The sequence below is a fragment of the Thunnus thynnus genome, chromosome 8, assembly GCF_963924715.1.
Source record: "Thunnus thynnus chromosome 8, fThuThy2.1, whole genome shotgun sequence".
Lineage (NCBI taxonomy): Eukaryota > Metazoa > Chordata > Actinopteri > Scombriformes > Scombridae > Thunnus > Thunnus thynnus.
Window position 1 is genome coordinate 8167194 of NC_089524.1, and position 20956 is coordinate 8188149.

General features: G+C 39.8%; 1 protein-coding gene across 2 annotated transcripts in view; it reads left to right on the plus strand.

Moving 5' to 3' along the window:
* bcar3 (BCAR3 adaptor protein, NSP family member) overlaps positions 1-20956 on the plus strand; it is an 82295-nt gene that overhangs the window by 21527 nt on the left and 39812 nt on the right. Inside the window, exons 1-3 of one of the 2 annotated variants that reach the window (XM_067596327.1) lie at positions 7111-7347; positions 17485-17668; positions 18307-18552. In XM_067596327.1, coding sequence (XP_067452428.1) covers positions 17493-17668; positions 18307-18552 — 422 coding nt within the window. In that variant the 5' untranslated portion in view covers positions 7111-7347; positions 17485-17492. Of the gene's footprint in view, positions 1-7110; positions 7348-17484; positions 17669-18306; positions 18553-20956 lie in introns of those variants that run through there. The other variant, XM_067596326.1, reaches the window with a different exon arrangement.

The following is a 20956-nucleotide window of genomic DNA, read 5'->3' on the forward strand; positions in this document are numbered from 1 at the left end:
TATCAATGTCATGTAATTGGGAAAACTATTTAGTAGTACATAGGGCTGTGCGATATGATGATATATATCGTGTGACGAGAGAAAAATGTCGTATCGTTTCATATTTTGCTCTATCGTTTATATTGTTGTGACGCAAATTACGCTCTTTACGGCAATATTTTTCATCATTTGGAGTCTGTCCATTTTTTGCACGGATCACATTGATAAATTACTCATTCTTGGCTTTTTACTCCCAAAGCTTTTATTGCACTTACAGTAACGTAATGAGTTTAGTTGTCTGTCTCTTCTTATACATCCACGGTCTTTATTCTGCTGCGCTGCACACGCGCGGAGGGCTCAGCCCCGCAGCGCTGAGAAAGAGCAGAGAAACAGCTATAAATTACAGCAAAACGCAGTAGAGTCTTTATTTATGTTGTTTAACCAACTGTTTATTCATTGAATTAAAATGTGTTATATCGGGATAGGTATCGTTATCGGGATATGAGATTTTTTGGTCATATCGCTCAGCCCTATTGGTACATGATATTGACATCATTTCTAGGAGACAGAGTTTATCAATGTCTGTACTTTCCTGTACACCAAACTCCCTGTTCCCACTAAATCAACCTATTCCACTAGATCCAAAAAAATATCTGGAGTGCTTTGGCAACAGGTGCAGGCTGCTCCCCCTCAATACATTTCCCAAAATCAACACTTAAGTCATGTAAATAAGATCATTATGAAGAGTATACAATCATGATGTTTACTCAAAGTATTAGTGGGAAAGGTATTACTGTGCACATGTAAATATATTTGTCATATCTGACAGTTTTGATGCAGTTTTTTTTAACATTCAAGTAATCTACTGGGACCATCAAAATATAAAAATTTTTGTAGTTACATACATGTGGTTTTTAACTGGATCGCTGTTTTGAACACAATGCCTTAGTGTCATATTTGCGATCATTTTTTCCATTCATTCAAGCATTCATTCATTAACTTGGCAATGTGAGCTATACAAACTGTCTCTTCCTGAACTATATGAGCTGAGGAAGTAAATGATGTGAATACCAGAACACACACACACACACAGACACACACACACAACACATTGCTGTGCCATGCTAAACGTGGCTCGACACAAGTTTTACATTGTTCGTGTGTTGGTGTGAGAGAGAGAGAGAGAGGGAGCAGGTGTTCATACAGACGGTTTGTTTGCTGGTGGTGGACAGTGATGTTGCCATGGTGACAGAATACTTACAGTGGTCAGTTGGGATGTTTACTAAAGATAGACTTCTGTTTCACATTGACAATTACACACATTAATAGCTTGCAACTTACTTGAACTCTCTCCTGGTGTTTTTCTTTGTTCAGTGTTTGATTTATGAATTCACTCATTTAATAATTAAGCCTTTTTCAGATTCCATATTTGAACCTGTTAGTAACCTACTGCTATTTTCTATTTTATTCAGCTTGTTGGTTTTCAAACTTTCCAACAAAGCCTGTCTACTGAAGGCACTTTCTGCTCATTGACCCTGAGTGATATCATTGTGGCTGCCAGGAATAAGACTTATCACACCATGACCCTTGAAGCTCATGATGCCAGTAGTTCTCATGGCTTCAGTCAATGCCAGCTGTTAAATTTCTTTTTGTTAATTAACCCTGAGACAAACACAGGCTGCATTCTTCACAAGCTAAGTGTTTCCAAACCTAACTTTGCTTTTAGGTATTTTTATCAGTGTCCAGGGAACGAAAAATAACACGCACAAAATTCATTAATGGAAGAACATTGTCTTCAATTTATAACTTTGGAGGAGGAGACATTTCAGACATCTTGGAACAAAACATTCTGCTGCTATAAAGCGAGGGCCAAAGTTAGATATCAAATACCGTGTTAATTTGTGTATTCCTGAAAAATGACTCTCCAGGCAGATGAATCACAATTCATATCATTTGTAACATCCTTAAAAAGAATCAGTCTTTTGTCAGTGTTGTGTAGCGTCAAGCTGTATATCCAGAGGTTTTAAAGTCCATGACCTTTGCATATTAGATCATTTGTTACTTGCTACAAAGGAGTACAGGCCAAGCTAAGATAATCTCCCTTGCGAAGGTGATAGACCCATCAACATGACCTCCTGTTAATACTAAGTGTACTATAAACATATTCTTCTCTCAGACTGTGTGTGTGTCTGGAACACCAATGGTGCCATCAACATTCTGCTGTTATCTCTCGTATGTCAAAACAGTGAAGATCCAGATCCCGGAATTAGACTGATCCAAGATAGGAACAGCCAAAATTACATAAATACTTGAAGAAAAACTGAAGTTGGTACCTTGTGGAAAACATTTGTCTAGAACTTTGGCTAACAGCAATCTGTAATCACTGACCCTACATGTTACTGGTTAACATTTAATTTATGTTTATACGGCATAAGTGATGAGCATGTTGTTGCGATCACAATGGGATGCCTAAAAAATTCCCCCCACAATGAAAAACACTGTAATAATAAAGTAAAAAGTCAAAAAAACTTTCCCCAAGTTGCCGAGCTTTCCAGTAATGTTCTTCCAGGCTGTGTGTGTCAGGTCAAACAGCTCCTCCAGTCAACAACAAGAAAAAGCTGAACATCATTTATCTGCTTCTCCAAACACATGAGGCACCCAGAGCACGTAACCAGCGTGCAAAAACTCTTCACACCAGCGTGTTGGGTGCATTTCTATCTGCCACAGTGTCTTTTTTTAAATACTACCACTAGACTGTATATAAAGATGGACGTAGCGAGGTGTGACGTCACCCGTTGGTTTGCACTGGAGCTGATTTGAAGCCCAGAGTTGCAGCTCATGGTTGCCTCTATTTTTTCCGTTTGAAGCCAGGACCTTCCAGATAAGGAGTACAGGGTGTTCCCTTCGACGCTCTGGATGTTTGCCCTGCTACCTCAGACCGGAGCGACCGCTAGCTTACTGTGAACACAGGGCGGCGTACACTTGGGCTAACAGGGCAGGTATCATAATCACATATCATTAAATCATTAAAACGAAATTGCAACAATAGTGAAGTGAGAGCAGTGAAGTTTTAATCACAGCTGTCAATCAACACATGGCAGACATCAAAGTTTTCAAATCTTACGGAGCAATAATTTCCAAAAAGACCACCAGCACACTTATTAGAGGGCCCGAATTTAGTGATTGAGACCACAAATGACTCGTTAAAAAAAAAAGATTGACTTACTTTACTAGAGAGAAGTTGGGAGTCAGTTGGAGCCAGCTTCTAGCATCCGTTGGTGGCCTTGCATTTTAAGGTTCTTAAAGACATTGGCTTCAGCCTCAAGCAGTGGTAGTTGCTGCTTGGATTTTACCTGTAACATGAAAATTTTCTCTTCAAAAATATGTAAATAGCAACATTTCTGTACAGCATTGTTCATGATCCCTTCATAAGACGATGATAATCAATAGTAATTAAATTACAAAAAGAGAACCACCCCAATACTTAAGTAATTGAGAAGAATGATGATTAGCTGTTTTGAGGTTTTTTGTCATTGATGTTCCACAGAAACCATTTGGAAATGAGTCAGAAAAAATAGCAGATGTCATTCTACCTGAAAAGACATATTCGGACCAATAACTCACCTTTTTATTGTAAAACCCTGAGGCTGCAACCTGAGGAATGAGGAGCGGCCTAAACCCTGTTCTGTTTACACGTCACACTTTTCTGATCAGAAACACACATGGATAACTCAAGTATGCATGTGTACAGGTCCGTAAGGGAACGAGGGAGTGGAGGAGGAGGAGGAGGAGTGGATGGAATGAGGGGGAGATGAGAGGAGGGAGAAAAGGGGGAGGAAAGGATGAAATCGGGAAGAGAATGTTCCTAACAAGGAGTAATTGGAATACCACAAAACTCAACACAGAAAGAAACAGAGATGAAATGGGGGAAAAAACCAAACTTTGCTTATACCAGCTGTAATAAAGTAGTAATACTCGAGTCTAATTATATGCAGGTGGCAGCTCTAGTAGGCGGGGATGCCAAACCCATCAAATTAATGGTTTCAGAAACACTGATGTCCTGAGATGGATTGGTGGTCAGTGTTTGGAAATGAGTGACTCAGCGAGGCGTTGTGCCAAAACGTTATGCTGCCTGAAGGCCAATGTGCCAAATCAGGGCTTGGCCTTAGGACTCACGCTAACAGGAAGTACAGAAAGGAAATGGCCGTAATGGTGTGGCATTCTACAAACACATTTTATAATAAACATCTTGGTTTGCAAAACGTTTCTGAAGTCGAAGATAAAGCCTTGATCTTTTCTGTTTCCTGTCCAGTGCAATTAATTCTGTATGATGCATAAAAAAAGTCTAAAAATACTGTGGTAAATTCTCAGTGGAGGAAATACCATCGTGCTTGGCACTGGGGTGTTCTTCTCTGCCTTCTCTGTTATTTTTGTATTTTAAGGACACTTCATCGTGTATTATCACTTATATATCTAACATCTGTAGCACAATCCCATAACAAAAGAACATTAGGACCAGGGCTGCAACTAATGATTATTTTTATTATCGATTCATCTGTCAATTATTTTCTCAATTAATTGATTTGTCCATTAAATAAATTAATAAATAAATGTGTTATTTTTCCTAGAGTCAAAGGCGTCGTCTTCAAATGTCTCGTTTTATCCGACCAACAGTGCAAAATCCCAAATATTCAGTTTACTGTTATGTATGACAAAGAAAAGCATCAAATTTTCACATTTGAGAAGCTGAAACCAGAGAATTTTTTGGCATTTTTGTTTAAAAAGTGACTAAAACCGTTATCATTGTAAGTTCTGTAATTCTGTAAGTTCTGTAATTTATCATTGTAGTTCTGATTAATGATAAAAATCCTCTAAAATGTCCTTCTAGCTGAAGCCGCATCAGATAATAAACACAACCGGGACAAACGGCAAACCTAATGTGAGAATGTGTCCATACAGCACTAAAGTTTGTATAGAGCCGCTTGAAACAAACATTAAAAAGTGTTTTGATGAGAGGTTTTGTTCTTTCGGAAACAGCTTCAGAAGCTCTTTCTTCACAAGGATACATGTCAGTCATCACAGACTGACCTACACCACCCTCTACCACCACCCTTTTTTCAGGGGGGGCTCAGGTGATTCAACAGTTGATTACAGATTACACTCCTGACTCACTGTACAGTTTCCTGGAAATACCCCCCTCACACACACACGCACACACACACACACACACACACACACACATGCACGCCAAGAATTTTCACATGCCCATGTGAAATAGTTCAAGATTTACTTTGGAAAAAAAATGGAATTCGACCTCAGTTTGGATATTTTTTACTCCCAAGTAGTCCTCCCACGTCTGCTGGAGCCCAGGAGAAACTTCTAAGTTCAGCTTTGACATTTAGGCTGTGTTCTCTGCTGTGTGATTTGATTAGCATAACCTAATACCTCAGGCTCTTTGTATTATTTGGATTTAATTGATTATATGCTTAATGGTTTGATAGGAGAATGCTGTTTTTGTTTTTTTTTCAAGCTACGTGGCAGTGACTGTGCCTCCTCTAAGGTTTGGTGAGAGCAAATGGACTGTACTGTATGTGGTAAAAAAGGTAAAATGCTCAAAATGTGAGCTCTTGCTGAGCAAAAACACAACCAAAAGTAAAGAAATTAAGGGGAAACTGATACTTCTCATTTTCTTTCCTTTCTTGCGGCTTATGACAACATTTTACTCACCGAGGTGATCGCTGTGATCTGTGACAGGAAGCAGGAAGCAGGAGTAGTCAGATGATAACAGATTATAAAAATACCAACAGTTAAAAAACCATATTAACTAAACCGTCAATTGGGAACTGAAAGTGAAAGTAAGTACATCCAAAGTGGCTGTCAGAATCACTCATTACATGCAGAACGGACAGGACAAAGTTAATCCAGGAAGTCATAAAATCTAATTGAGGTTTACAGTGGAACTTTTTGGATGAAAATAATAATTTTTGACAGTGGTTTGAGTTTGTTAATCTGCATCCTTAAGTTTTAGCAAAACCACATGTATAAACATAATAAGAACTTGTAAGAATAATAGCCAAAACTGCCAAAAAATACAACATATGGCTGCCAAAAAATAAAAAATTTCCCTTACCACAGTAGGACCCTGTTTTGCCCTCATGCTCTTTGGAGGATTTCTTAAACTTCACAAATTTAGTGTGAATAGCTCAAGATCAAAAGATGCGTATGTACTTTATGTGGCAGCATCTGTGTTTGTGTCTGTGTGTGTCCATGCGGGCCCATCTGATCATCTCGGCTTTCATAGCAGCAGGATGGGCTCGTTGTATTGTCTAAAAGGAAAAGCACACACACATAAACACGCACGTACATGCACGTGTCTGGCTGTTATCAACTCTAGACAATACAGAGGAACAGGAGGACAAAGACAGGAGAGAGTGTTATCCTGAGAGCCAACAAACACACACACACACACACACACACATGCACACACTCAACATGACCTCATACCTGATGTAATGACACAAGGAAAGCTCTTCTACTTGTTTCATCTGATTCACCAGATGAAACTTAATCATTTTTTTGCCAACATTCCTTCCATAGGCTACTTGATCGCTGTGTCAGAAGAACGCTCCAAGTAGATTTTCAACTCTGACACAGAGCTGATTTATGTTTCAGCCAACACTGAGTCAAGTAGTTAAACATCACGAGTCTTGAGTGCCTCAAGTATCTCAAACATGTCACAACCATGTTTTTTTTTTTTATTCTTTTTTGTTTTTTTTTAAATCCCCTCTCTGCAAATGGCAACATTAGGTCACATCTAAATCTTCTCTAAGCACCAGACCAGTTGGTGGTGTTTGGTGTAAGAGGTCCCAAACAAAAAGACTTGGAGCATGAAATATGAGGCTGTGCAGAGAACACAGAGAAGAGAAGGAGGAGGAGGAGGAGGTAGGAGGAGGAGGAGGAGGAGGAGGAGGAGGAGGAGGAGGGTGGAGTCAGTAGAGGAGAGGAGAGGAGGGCAGAGGGGAGTTTTGTTCAGTGCCGGGGGGGGGGGGGGGGGGGCAGGAGAGACAACTCGGCTAAAAAAGAAAGAAACTCCTCCCAAACACAGTAGACCAGGAGGAGGGGCTGGATGCTCACAAATCACTCCCCAGAGAGAGAAAGAGGAGGGCAGGGCTTGTGATTGTGCGGCGCTACTTGTTGTTGCCTGTCTGAAGGAGCGTGAGTGTATAGTCCTCCAGCCGGTCAGCCAGTCAGTCAGCTAGTCAGTCATTCAAGTAAACTCTGAGATGGAATAAGTTTGATGTAAGTTTATGAGACTAAAAGATAGATAACAGCAAAGAGCAAGAAAGAGGGAACTGTTCACACTGACAGGTAGGAATGAACATGTGTATGTGTGTGTGTGTGTGTGTATGTGAGTGTGCACTTACATTCAGTAGATGTGTGTAGGAATGTGTGTATGTAGATGTTGATAGTGATGCAGACAGTTATCTGTGATGGTCATCTTCTCCTCTAGGTGCATTTTTTTGTGTGTGTATGTCTTGTTTTTTATTGTCTGTGTTTTGGGGATGTTTCACTATCTTAACTACAAGTTAAAAATAGAAAAATGTATTTTTTCTCTCATTGTTGCTGCTGTTTATTTCACTACACTCTTGTGCTTTCTTTTGGTCTCTGAGCTGTCCATCTCTCCATCCTGTTGGTTGAACTGTTTACAGCTTACAGTGAGTAAGGTTTGCTCAGGGACTTTTTGGGCACTAAGTTGCCATCCCAAGGCGCTGGGTGTAACTGTGGTTGTTGGGATTGGTGGTATAAGCTGAGGAAGCCCCAGCAGGAAATAATTACATGAAATATGACAAATAAGATCTTTCATTAAGATTTTTCTTGCTGAGTTATTTTTGAGTAAGTTTGATACTGCTTGCTTATCGTGTATCGTGGCTTTGATGTTTCATAGATGTTTATTTGTTCTGAATATAATGCGTTTTATTGATTTGACTGCATTTCAGAGACAGTTCTGCCAAAGAAGTTGAAGAAATTTCAGTTTTAAAACCTTCTGCAACAAGTAACATGAGCAGTCTGTAATATAATAAATTGTATAGATGTAAAGCCATTAATATTTATTGTACCGTATGACTGAACGGTTTTTAAAATGTAAAGCAAAACAGTTAGCGACACTTAAGAAGACTTGATGGTCTCGGTTAGAAACACTTTGACAGGTTGAGTGAACGCTGCTCAGATTGAAGCTCTGACCTTTCAGTTATGAGTACACATCTTTAAACAGCCAGCCACCCATGAGATGATGACAGAGACAGATGTGTGTAAGTGTGTGTGTGTGTTGTAGGTGTTTTGTGTGTTTGTGCAGATAAACACACGCATGCAGCAGGTTGTGTCAGACATTAGTCAGTGATGTTGTGTCTAAACGTCGTAGTAGAGTTGAACCGAGCCAATGAGGTTCAGCCTTGAGGTAATGCTGAAATGTGTCTGTGTCGGATTCACAGAGCTCAGCTTAAACTCTGTGATAGTCGTGAAACACCACTGGGAGTGTGTGTGTGTGTGTGTGTGTGTGTGTGTGTGTGTGGTGTTGTGTTACTCGCCTTAGTGGGATGAGGTGGTTGGTATTCCAGCCAGCCATCAGCACTATGTGACCTGTTGGTCTTTACAAAGACTGAATGACTGACTGACTGACGACAGAAAAAAAGTAAATTTATTCACATTCTTACTGATCTCAAGTGTATTGTTGATCATTGATTACTGTCTTCATGTTTCTTTATATTTCCATATTTTTTCTTTGTATCTTTCTATCAGCGATCTTTTTAGGTCTGCGTCATGTGTTTTATGACTATGTGCCGCTGAATTGGCTGTAACGCCTTTAAAAGAGACTTTCAGTTTCAGAAAAGAATCTTCCTGGTTATATTAAGTTATATTCTGATTATGAAGGTCATATTAAAAAATCTTATCAGAATGGATCAGTATTTTTTTTAATCTTTATACCTTGAATTACACAAATTGACTCCAATTATTGCACATGCTGAATGCAACGGTGTTAGCATGGACACTGCGCTTAAATGGCCACTTGGGGGCAGCGAACCAAGCTGTAAACACAACGTTGTTTTATTACCATCTTTGCCATTTCATAGGACACGATGAACATTATGATCCTATATATGCACCCATGATCATTTATTGATCTCCTCATATTTGCACACAATGCCTTAAAGGACCAGTGTGTAGGATTTAGTGGCATCTAGTGGTGAGGTTGTAGATTGCAACAAACTCAATACACCTCCCTTCTCCCTCCCCTTCCAAGCGTGTAGGAGGACCTACGGTGGCCATGAAGCTCACGAAAAACGCGAAAGGCCCTCTCTAGAGCCGGTGTTTTGTTTGTCTGTTCTGGGCTACTGTAGAAATATGGCGGTGCAACATGGCGGCCCCCGTGGAAGAGGACCCGCTCCCTTTATAGATATAAAGGGCTCATTCGTAGGCTCAGTCAGCGATTCTTATTTTCAGATGATTATACAATAATGAAAACATAATTATGAACATTATAATGTTATATGCCACTAAATCTTACACACTGGTCCTTTAAGTACAGTTATGAGGTATACAGCAGTATACTGTATGAAGTAGTTTGTAGCACAGCATGGATCAGCCACTCATCAATAATACAATACCCTGAAAGGAACCATTCCTTATTGACGCATTTATTTCTGAACTTCTCTAACTTATTTTTATCTAGAATAGTTCTACTTAAATCCACTTATTTGCGTTCTTTCCACTCTCATGTCTGTATGCTAAATATAAAGCTAGAAACAGCAGGCAGCTTAGCAAAAAGACTGGAAGCAAGGGGAAATAGCCTGGCTCTGTTCAAACGTAAAAAAATCCACCTATCAGCAACTCTAAAGCTCACTAATTAGCACATCATAACTTGTTTGTCTAATTGTACAAAAACTGAAATGTAAAAATGACAATTTCTGGTTTTACCGTGTTATGTGCTGGAACTATTTCTTGACTTGGTGCAGTGATCTCTTGAAGTCTTGTCACCAGAAAACCACCTCTTGTCTCAAGCTTCTAGTGTACAGATGTGAGAGTGGTGTCAATCGTCTCATCTATTTCTCAACAAGAGAGCTATATAAGCATGATTCCCAAAAAGTCAAACAATTTTTGTCATGTGTATGATGGTCTGTTGTTAGACGTTAGGAATAACACACTTAACCATAGGTAGACCTGCTGTGTAAATAACTTTTAAAGAATATAAACGTTTAGTTAGTGTGAAAATTACTTTCATATTGCAAAATCTATGTCATTACATGCCACATTAACACATAGTTTCATCACTTTAGCAAATAATTCATTATATATTACAAGGCTGATCAAAGACATTTTATTTTTAATTACTTTAGAAAGGTTACAATATATGTTCATACACAAAAACTGCATTAATCCTTCTGTACTTTTCACTTAGTAACATGCAGGACTTTTCTTTGTGATTGATCACTTTTAAAGTACATTGTATGTTCTTGCTTTTCTTAAAAGATATGAATATTTCTTCCTATGCTGACTGACTGACTCATCTGACTGGCTCACAGTGACTGTACACAGTTAATGCATTTTTCCACACTGCCTATCTCTACATTTCACCGTAGACATACAAAATGAGCACATGCATTCCCAAACACTGAGGGTAGGTGGTGTGTGTGTGTGTGTGTGTGTGTGTGAGAGAGAGAGAGAGAGAAAGAATGAGAGATTCACTATTAAGTATTAAATGACAGCTACTGCTGTGGGATTTAATAACAGCCTCATTTATATATTACACACATACTTAACACACAAATACACACTGGTGGGCCCACGCACTGAAGAGCGCAGTAGGACACTCTCTCTCTCTCTCTCTCTCTCTCTCTCTCTCTCTCTCTCTCTCTCTCTCTCTCTCTCTCTCTCTCTCTCTCTCTCTCTCTCTCTCTCTCTCTCTCTGTCTCTCTCTCTCTCACTCCCTCTAACAAAGGCTGGCTCTAAACAGCGGTCATGTGACAGTTGTTCCCATTGTTCACTTCTGGCCAGGGGTGGTTTTGCTAATGCACTGATGTGTGTGTGTGTGTGCGCTTACCATGGCAGGAAGACACTTTAAGCCAGCCAGAGGAAACCCCTCATTCCCAAGCATGTTGCTGTTTGTGTTCGTCTTCACTATTGTGTTATACTGTATGTGTGCGTAATGAGAGATCAGTGTTGCAGCCTGTGACAGTTGCTGCTTTAAACTCCATTTCATGCGTAAATCATATTATTGTGTAGATTGTGTTTTAATCTAGATGATAAATTTGAATTGTATGTAAATTAGAAGATTTATAAGATTCCTACAGTTAAACCTGAATTCCCAAACTGACACAATAGACAATGGTACTTGTGAATTAAGCTGGACTTGTTGAACCTCCTGAAGGACTTGTGCTGGTCCCCAGACGCCCATTTTTTTTTGAAACTGCTAGTTCAGTGGATTAAAAACAGAGCTTTACTGACTCCTGATTTATGTGGAGAGTTAGCTAGAGAGACAGATACTTAACATCAAAACATTTAGTTTGATTTAATTTAATAGGAGAGTCGTATCCTCTGATTGTGAGACAGAATTAAACTGACAACATGAGACAGTCAGCGAGAAGTGAGAAGGAGGAAGAGAGGAGAGAAGGAGAGAGATATTTGTTTTATTACTAGTAATCCTCTATAATGAGCTGCCTGCTGTCTAAATGTTTATACTGCCATTTCCTCTTCCTGTTAATCTGCACTTGTTTCCCACCCAAAGCTTTCTCTCTCTCTCACTCTCTCTCACTCTCTCTCTCTCTATCTCTCTGTGTGTGTATGTGTGTGTGTGCAGGACTTCACTAGTGTTGGTGACAAAGCAAACCACAGTCCACAAAATATTTTGTCTCCTGTGTCATAGTCAAGGAAACTGCATCTGATTGGTTAGCAGACGTCAATTAAAATGCGTCACCGGTCCTGAAGTTTTATTTTTCCACTGTAAATTCCCATTTCAACGTTTTCTAGACCTTTTGATTCGCCGGTCACTTCTCAAGAGTTTTTCAGTGATTTTTAAAAAGGCGGAGTTGTGCTCATTAACAGCTGTTTACCTGGTTAAAAAAAACAACCGAGCCAATCACAGCTTTGCAGGGGGAATTAAGAATGGGGACATCATCTTTCTTTTTCAAACCCCCCAAAAATGGCAAAAGTAAAACGGCTACAATTGTGGATGAGACTGATGCAGCTATAAGTTGTTGTAAGTAGATTTACAAAACTAAGAACTCCATAATCTCCATATTTCTTTGGTCAATATGAGGAACTTCAACTGCTCCTGGCAGCTGCTACTGCAGCCTCTGTATCAACTGAAAATGACATCAACAGGATACATTAGTCACTGCTCATTGGTTAGGGCAAAATAATGCCCCCGGCCAAACAGACTACCAGGCTAATAAGAACAAAAATACTCTTGCTTGTTGGACATTTGGTTTAGCTTTGGAAACCTTTACCTTATTCTCATGTGATCTCATGATCTCATGAATCCAGCTGCCTCGAAAGGTAAAGCAGTGATAGATGGTGATAGACAGATGGTTCATCCAATCACCTGGCAAGTATTTTTTTTTGAAAGTGCCTGACCTTTTCCAAACAGTTTCCAAGGACGACTTCTCAGATGACTCTGTGAAACAAACCATCTGGCGCATTAGGTTATCGGATACCCCTAATCCTCCCCTAATCCAACACCTTTCCAATGTTGGATTAGGAGAGGCTATGTCCAACAGTTTATCTAACTTTCTGACACCGACTAATCTGACATTCACACCCATTTCACGCAGTGATTGGCGAAGCATATAGCAGTGAGAAAGGAGCCAGGGTTTGAACTTCTCTCTCAAGCCCTCTTTTTCAGTCTTTACACAATTACTTGTGTCACTTTTCATGTGAACAACCGACTGCAACATCATGAATGTCTTCCAGGAGAGACGGTCTGAAAATGTGCGCTGTTGTATTTGTTTATTTACTACCCACATCGTAAATCTGACATCACTTCCTTTTTTAGGGTAGAGTGTGGAGAAATTTTGGTGAATGGAAATATAATGTGACTTAACCTTTTATGCTTCATTACTGAGTGCTGTTCGTAGAGGTTTGACTTCTCTCCGAGTTATGTTCACAGTCTAGTGTTTTTTAAAAATCAAATAATCCAATATTTTTGACAGCATTTGCACATTTTTGTACTGATCATTGACGCTTGACGCTGGATCTAAATCTTCAAGGTGCTCCAGCTGTAAGACATCAACAGAAAAAAGAAAGATGACTTTTACTTCTTGAATCCTGGACGCTCAAAATAACTCTTCCCACCTCTCAGTACACCTTAAACATAGTTCCTGTCAACAGTTTAACTGCCTTTCTAAATCATCCTGGCTATTTTAAACTGGTTGGAAACCACAGAAACACTAGTTGTGTTTGAGGCTAGATTACCAGTCACAAGGGGAAACAAATCTTAACATGGATTACACAAACAAACTTTAAAAAGAAGATAACTATTTAAAAGCTCCCTTTTTTGTGCTTGGTATGTTTACACAGTGAAAGTGTGATTATGTCCCGATATAGCAAATTTGGTGAAGGAAATGCCACCGCTCATTTGTGTGTATGTGTGAAAGAGAGAGAGAGAGATGTAGGGCGATATGAACGGGGGCTGAACAGCTGTAGGAAGGAGAGGATGAGGCAGGGAGAGAGAGAAAGAGTCTATTATTACAAGAGATGGAGGGACAAAAGAAAGAAAGAAGGGGACGAAGTGCGGAGGCAAAAGAAGAGCTGACATCATGATGGACAGACGGAGGGAGGGAGGGGATGTGTGTGTGTGTGTGGAGGTGGGGACACAAGACTGAAGGAGAAAGGAAAAGATGGATGAGTAGAAAAAGAGACGTGATTGAAATACAACAGAAAAGTGAAATAAGTAATGTGGAAGTAGTAGACGGGGAGGATGGAAAAGGGGAGAGGTTAAAGGAGAACGACACACGGATAGAAGGAGAGTAAGTGAGATTTTTCACACCTTCACTCTACTTGGAAACAACCACTTATAGGTCTTAGCATGAATAATTTATTTATAAGAGTAATTGACAAAGTATTCATGTGCGTAAGTGCTCCATGTCTGTGTTTTCACTCAGTGAGAGTCGGTCCTTTCTCCTCTGCAGGAGGCGGTGTGTGTGTGTGTGTGTCTGGCAGATGGTCAGGGCCACACACACAAATACACACACACACACACACTCACAGCTGACCATCCCTCAGGGTCTTATAATAGGTCGTCCTGTAGTCGTTCTGCCCCTCAGAGGAATCCCCACTCTGACCCAGCATGCCTTAGCAGGAGTCTGTGTTGCCTTGAATTGGTTTTACAGTGTTTGTGTGTGTTTGAGTGTGAGTGAGTGTGTGTGTATCAACTTTACTTGTCACACTGAAAAGTCTTGAGCTGGCCAGCTGTTCCTTTCTCTAAACCTGTATTTGCATTTTTATTGACATTCATCATTGCAAGCTGGTGACTCAGAGACTCCCTGCTAGAGTTTAGAGTTTATTTCCATTTTGGATTTAGTTCCACACTTGATGAATCTTAATACTTTTTTTATTAGAAAAAAAAAAGACCAATACACCAAACTTCAGTTTAAGCCAGCGTTGATATTGTTTCACATCAGCTGGAGCTAATTAATCTTCTGAAACTTTCTCACATTTGGCTAAAGATCCTTTTTTTTTTCAGACAGAGAAACACGACTCACCATTCTCAGATCACAAATGAAAAACAAACTGTTTTGTTGTTGTTTAGCAAGACCAACAGACTTGTGAGTGTTTTCTTCTGAAACGGCATCATAGACCATACAATAGCATCTTAGTGAAATGATCTAGCTGATTGACTTGATAAAACGCTATCACCCCCCCCCCCCAACCCTACTCCCTGCACATGCACCCTGCAGCACACCCTGACTGTGTTCTACATCTCTTTCATTTTGAATTTCTGAGCCTTGTTTTATAGCAGAAAATGTGCCCACAAGTTATTAATACCACACGGTGTGTCCTTATTCCTGCTTCCGGATGTAACAATACATCCAACACACTGTGTACTGTAAATGCTGCAACATTTATGGGAAATTCTTGTTTGATTTTTTTACTGGCATTATAATGAGGAGATCTATATCAGTTTCCTAACTGTGTTCATTACACCGCTAGCTTTGTGACATGTTTACTTTAGCACAAACAGTAAAGGCAGGAAAAAATCTGAAGCTTTAGCTCTATTAGAAAGGGCCTCTAACAAATCCAAAAATCTTATTAATACATTGCATTGTTTGCTGTGAAGTTATACTGAAGGTTACGGCTTCACACGCTTTTCCGACTCTGATTAAAATGCTACGATAAGCTGTACAAAGGTAGGAGAAAATACATCATGCTCAAACAAAGACAAAATGCAGCAAGTACAAAAAAGGAGTGTTTACTCACCTAAATCTACCAGGATTCTCTTTTTAATTTGATTTAATTTTGATTTTGCGAAACATGTGATTTGATGTTTTCATTAAACTCTTTGCAAGACAGCAAATTATTTCATAAAATGTTCCCTCGAATTGTTGTGCACTCTGAATGTTTTTGTTTGTATTGTACACTGGTAAATGCGTGACTGAGTCTTTTGGCTGCACAAGAATTTCCTGCACAGTTACAGTGCAGTCCGTTGAGCTGAAATATAAATGAATCACCTCGGGTCACAATAAGAACGTGATGAAACAACTTCACAAGTGTGACAGCAGCTACCGTGTCCCTGTGTCGCCCTACAATACACACCGCAGACGACTTTCTCTGATCGTAATCGGGCTCAGAGACACAATGCGAGCATAGTTGTTTAGATCAGATTCTTGCGTTTTATGAGATTAGAAATAACAAACATCGGCATAGTTCAGTTCAGATTTGATGAGATTAGAATGAAGGAGGATCTGCCGAATCTCCTGCCGTCCACTCTGCCAACATGTCTGTCGACTGACGATATTTTAGTGCGTACAGTGTGATTAACTGCCGCATGATGAGTGATTCAGAGCAGATGATAGCCTGCGTCCAGTCATCATCATGCAGCAGGGGAATTTATCAAGAACCTGTTCAGTGTTTTCCATCACTGCCCACCTATCTGTCGCCTTCATCTCTGTGTATTTATATCTGTTGCGTCTCTGTCATGGGACAAAATCTACCCCATGAGCAAAGTTGTGTGCAGCGCTCCTTTTTGCTCAGTAGAAGCTTGTTTTCAGTGCCTCATCGGGATATAAAGTATTTAAAGCATTCCCAAATGGTATGACATTCAGGGTCTGCTGGATAAAAATACAGCCTGGAGCTGAGGTGGAGGGTCAAACTTCTTTTCTCTGTTGACATTATTCACTAATAGGAAGCTGATTCTTATTGTCTCTCAGCTGAGCAGCATGTAAGAAACAGCAGGGGTCAAATTCTCAAAAACAGCAGCTACCGGACTGCCCTGGTGGTTCAGCTGCGTCACATCTAACTGACTGTAACCGCAACACTTGGAGCTTGAAGCCGCCTGGGATTTGTTCGTCATGCCTTTTCACATTCAGTTACATACACCAATGCTTTTATGTTTCAGCCATTGTTACAATATGGAAGCTCAACATCCTTCTTGTATTATAAAGCTCTCTTAAGGAGTTTAATATGTAATTGTTGCTTGATACACATTTTTCTTGATATTTTTCTAATATAATGTGAGTGTTGTTAAAACAATTGACCATAATAATAATCAAATTTAAAAACTACATGGAGGATTTTTTTTTATTTTCCATTTTTCAGAAGCGACAGAAATAGGTTTTGTGGATGGTGTAACAACATAAAATAGCTAGTGTGTTATAGTTTAATGGGTTAAAATCAGTATGAATAGATGTAGGATTTGGTTTAAAAGCCGTTTGCCATCTCTCACAGTTTCGACAGTATAATTACGGTTTTTAAATGTTTAATTCTGCTTCTTCTTTGTGTATACATACACACAGTTAAAAAAAAGGAAAAAGACAGCTAGGCATGGTTAGAATCACATTACTTAGCCAAAGCTACTGGTATAATGTTATGTAATGACAAGCTTCATTTCCCACCAGTTAATGTGTCACTGTGTATTTTTGTGTGCATGATGATGTAAAAGGCTATGTGAGTGTGACAGCCATGTGGGTCTATTAGTGGTGTGTGTGTGTGTGTGTGTGTGAGGGGGGGGGGTCACCTGTTGCACTGGCTTTCTTTATGTGTGTATCATGTATCATAATATTTCATCTGAGTGAGTACTGGACGTCAGTTTGTGTTTGCGTGTTTTAGATCATACATCTCACAGTAAGGTGATGCTAGAGTATTATAATCTGACCCTTTTCTCTTGTGTTACCATGGTTACATAACTGTATTGTAAGCATGGTACACACCTGAGAGACATTCACCCTGTCTCCTACTTTGATTCAAGTCCTCTTTGTCTGACTTTTTATTTCTGTGTGTGTGTGTATTTCTCTCCAGAGTTGAGGATGATGGCAGAGGGGCGTTTTGCCAGTTTGCCCAGGTCTCTCCATGCACATCACACCCTGGGAGGAGGCACCTCTCACCCTGGAGTCTCCAGCACCTCCCACGGTGCTCCAAGCAGTTCCAGGAGACTCCAGGCCTCCCTCGCCTCCTCCATGGACCTCCTCAGCTCCAGACCTGGGTGAGTTGGATGACCAAAAGTGGCTCAAAGAACAATGAAAACTGATCTCCTGGGATGAACTCTGAATCCAATGTAAAGAACTTGTTAAAGATTCCCATATGTGTGGGTGTTTCTTATCAGTTTTTTCATTGTCTGTGTTAGAAACATGTCAAAAAATATGACTTCTCTTATGTTTATTCTTTGGTCCAGCTATTACAAATGTATTATGTGTGCATAAGCTTTGTTCAAACCTATAGAAAAGTATTATCTAGGGAAAAAGCCCACAAAGTTTCAAATGATACCAAATATGTCAGACTAAATAAAAAGAAAATGTGTATAAGATGATGCAAAAGACATCAAATATTTCCATTTTACATAACCGTGCAGCCATAAATATGATGTCTGAATGTTTTATCTTGTGTAAGCAAAAAAAAAAGTGTCAATAAAGTGTTATGTGTGAGGTTGAAAGAAGGTTTTTCTAACCTTAAAACTACTTGTGTGGCAAATTTGGGCATAAAATCCCACCTGGAAGGGTGTTTGTTTAATAAGCAAAACTATAAAGTTAGTATTTACATAGGTTTAGTGGTTTTAACTTTAGTTGCTGTCTCACTCTTCCTCTCTTTTCTCTCATTCCTCCTTCTCTTTTTTCTTCCCCCCAGTCACCCTCCAGGACGTGGCAGCAGCCTATCAGAGCTCCCAGCATCTTCCTATCAGCCAATCTCCATTCACGGAACTCTGCCTCGACGTAAGAGGGGAGGGTCCAACCTCGCCCCCGGGAATTACACCTGGGACCCCAGAGCCAATCATACGCAGCCAGGAACACGGGCGCTGGCTGCTGGACACATCCATCAGCCAATGACCTCACCGCTGGTCCAAAATATCATCGATGACTTTCACGGATACAGGTAAACACACGTGCAAACACAGATAAAAATGCTTCTAAAACTATCTCTAATTACGTCTGTGATTTTGTCTTCAATATGCGGGGTAAAAGATTTTATATGTCTGAGCAGTTGCTTCAGCTTTAACTGTATCATTTAAAGGAACACTCCACCGAAAGTGTATTTTTTGAGAACCAAATATTTGCCCCCTGCAGGCGTGAAAAGTGACTCTGCAGTTTGCATTTTTGTGGAGAACAGCAGCTGTAGACAGTTTAGCTTTACAGCAGTTCATATAGATTCCAATAACAACAAACAGCAAAAAACCTAAAAACATGAAGAAACATTGGACTCTATTATAACTGCTATGATTTCATGCTCTGTGAAGGAGCAATGTGCTAACTTTTCAGAGCCACCTTTCAAACCTCTCTTTTTAGCAACTAATAAATACTCAAAAGATAGATATTTGGTGGAGAATTCCTTCATGTCAGACCAAGCATGAGCTTGGCGCTGTATCATCAGAGACTCGTCATACTCTGGAGGAAAAACTACTTTTATTCTGGTCTGGTTCCTCCTCAGGAGCGATGAGTGAAACAGAGAGTTTGGAGTTGGATGAGAGTCTGTAAAGAGAGCCCTGAGGGGGTGTAGCAGTTAGCTCAACTTCAGAAGGAACACACACACAAACACACACTTCATCCTTCATCATGTCCTCCCATCTTTCCATCTCTAGTGTAGAGTTACAACAGACTGTATCTGATGTAGCCAGCTTTGTGTGTGTGCGTGTGTATGTGTGTGTGTGTGTGTGTGTGTGGGTGTGTGCATGTAGCCCTCCAGCATTTGGGTTACCTTTGTAGGTCAGGGTGTGGCAGGACAGATCAGAGATTACTGTGAACTCTTTGTCTGCTCTCTCTATCCTTCTGCCTCCGTGCTGGATACATTTCATATGCCGCTGACATACAGCAGGACAATTTGTCCAGGTCGAATTCAACCCGTGCAGGTGGCTCAATAATGAACAGCGTCACGCTCTCATTCTCTTCGGTTTTCATGACTAAAGTATTGGGTGTTTTGTCTACTCTACTGCTTTCTTTTAAACCACACAAAAATAAAATGAGAGTCAAGTGTGTTTCCAACTCTCAGTTTCAAAACATCAGATGCTTCAACAGAAACGGAGACGTCTTTCTTTTGGCAGGTTGATGTTGGTCTTTAGTGTCACCTGATGTAGGCAGTACATGAAGATGTCTGAAGATCAAAGAAGAGCACTTAGTAATGATGCAATTAACCTGCTAACGGCTTCACGAATACAAAGGAAACTATCATGTATGATTGACAGCAGGTATGACAGATATTTTAGACACAAATCTCAGTGTCCATATTAATTTAATATCTGTGTTTGATTTATTTGACTTACTGTCAATCAAGTCATTGGTTTTAAGTAAAAATATTTGTCCTCACTTACATAAAAATGATTGAATATTTGGTTTTTAATTCTTTTTTTCATAGAAATGCCCATACAGGTTGTCTACACATTGTGACTTACTGAAGACAAAATTTTTTTTTATATAAGCTACTTTATGTAATTTGGTTAAAGCAACCAAAAGTGTTTCCAAATCCCTAAATTTCCTTCCAGATGACTTTTGTTTTGTTTTTGTTTTATAACTCCACACTGTTCACAGTTGAGTTTGCTATAAAAAGATAAGGGAGTGTATCTCTAAGGTATTCAACCACTGGACAGTCGGTCTTGACTTTCCATTGCTCATGCTGTCAGTTGACCTTAGACCCCTGACCTTATGTTGCACTAGCTCCTGATTGGTCAGTTTGTCTTTCTGTTAACCTCTGTGGGCAGCTCAGCAGACCACCAGGAGAGGAGGAGGAGGAGGAAGAGGTGGGAGACGGCAGAAAGAAAGAGTGGAAAGAAGGAGAGCAACGAGAGGGATGAGAGGGGGTGGACAGTGACTGAGTGTTGACATATGCAACCTTTTCTGTTAAAAACCTGCTGGATTCCCGTCTGTCTGTTGATCACATGTTGATGAACTTTTCCTCCGTTACTTCAGATCAAAACAGACCACTGAAGTACAAAACAGAAACTTGTGGAGCATATTCTCATATTTGGGCTGTAGTGAAGTATTTGAGGTGTCGTGGAGATAATCACTGGAAACACATACTAAATATTAATAGTATACAGTATAATAATGGTCACAGTGTAAAGTACAGAAAAAGCTAAATGTTTTCCTAAACATTAATACTTATTTTTAGTTTTACAAGATCTTATAGAGCTGTCTCACCAGCATCTACAATTTTATTTCACTTTTTTGCAGCTTTGACTAGGTCCTCTGTTTCCTTTGTGCATTGCATCATGTGACAATAGTGTCCATCAGCAGTACACTTGAAATTCAAATGTTTTTTTGTCTGCATACTGACTTTTTTGTGCACT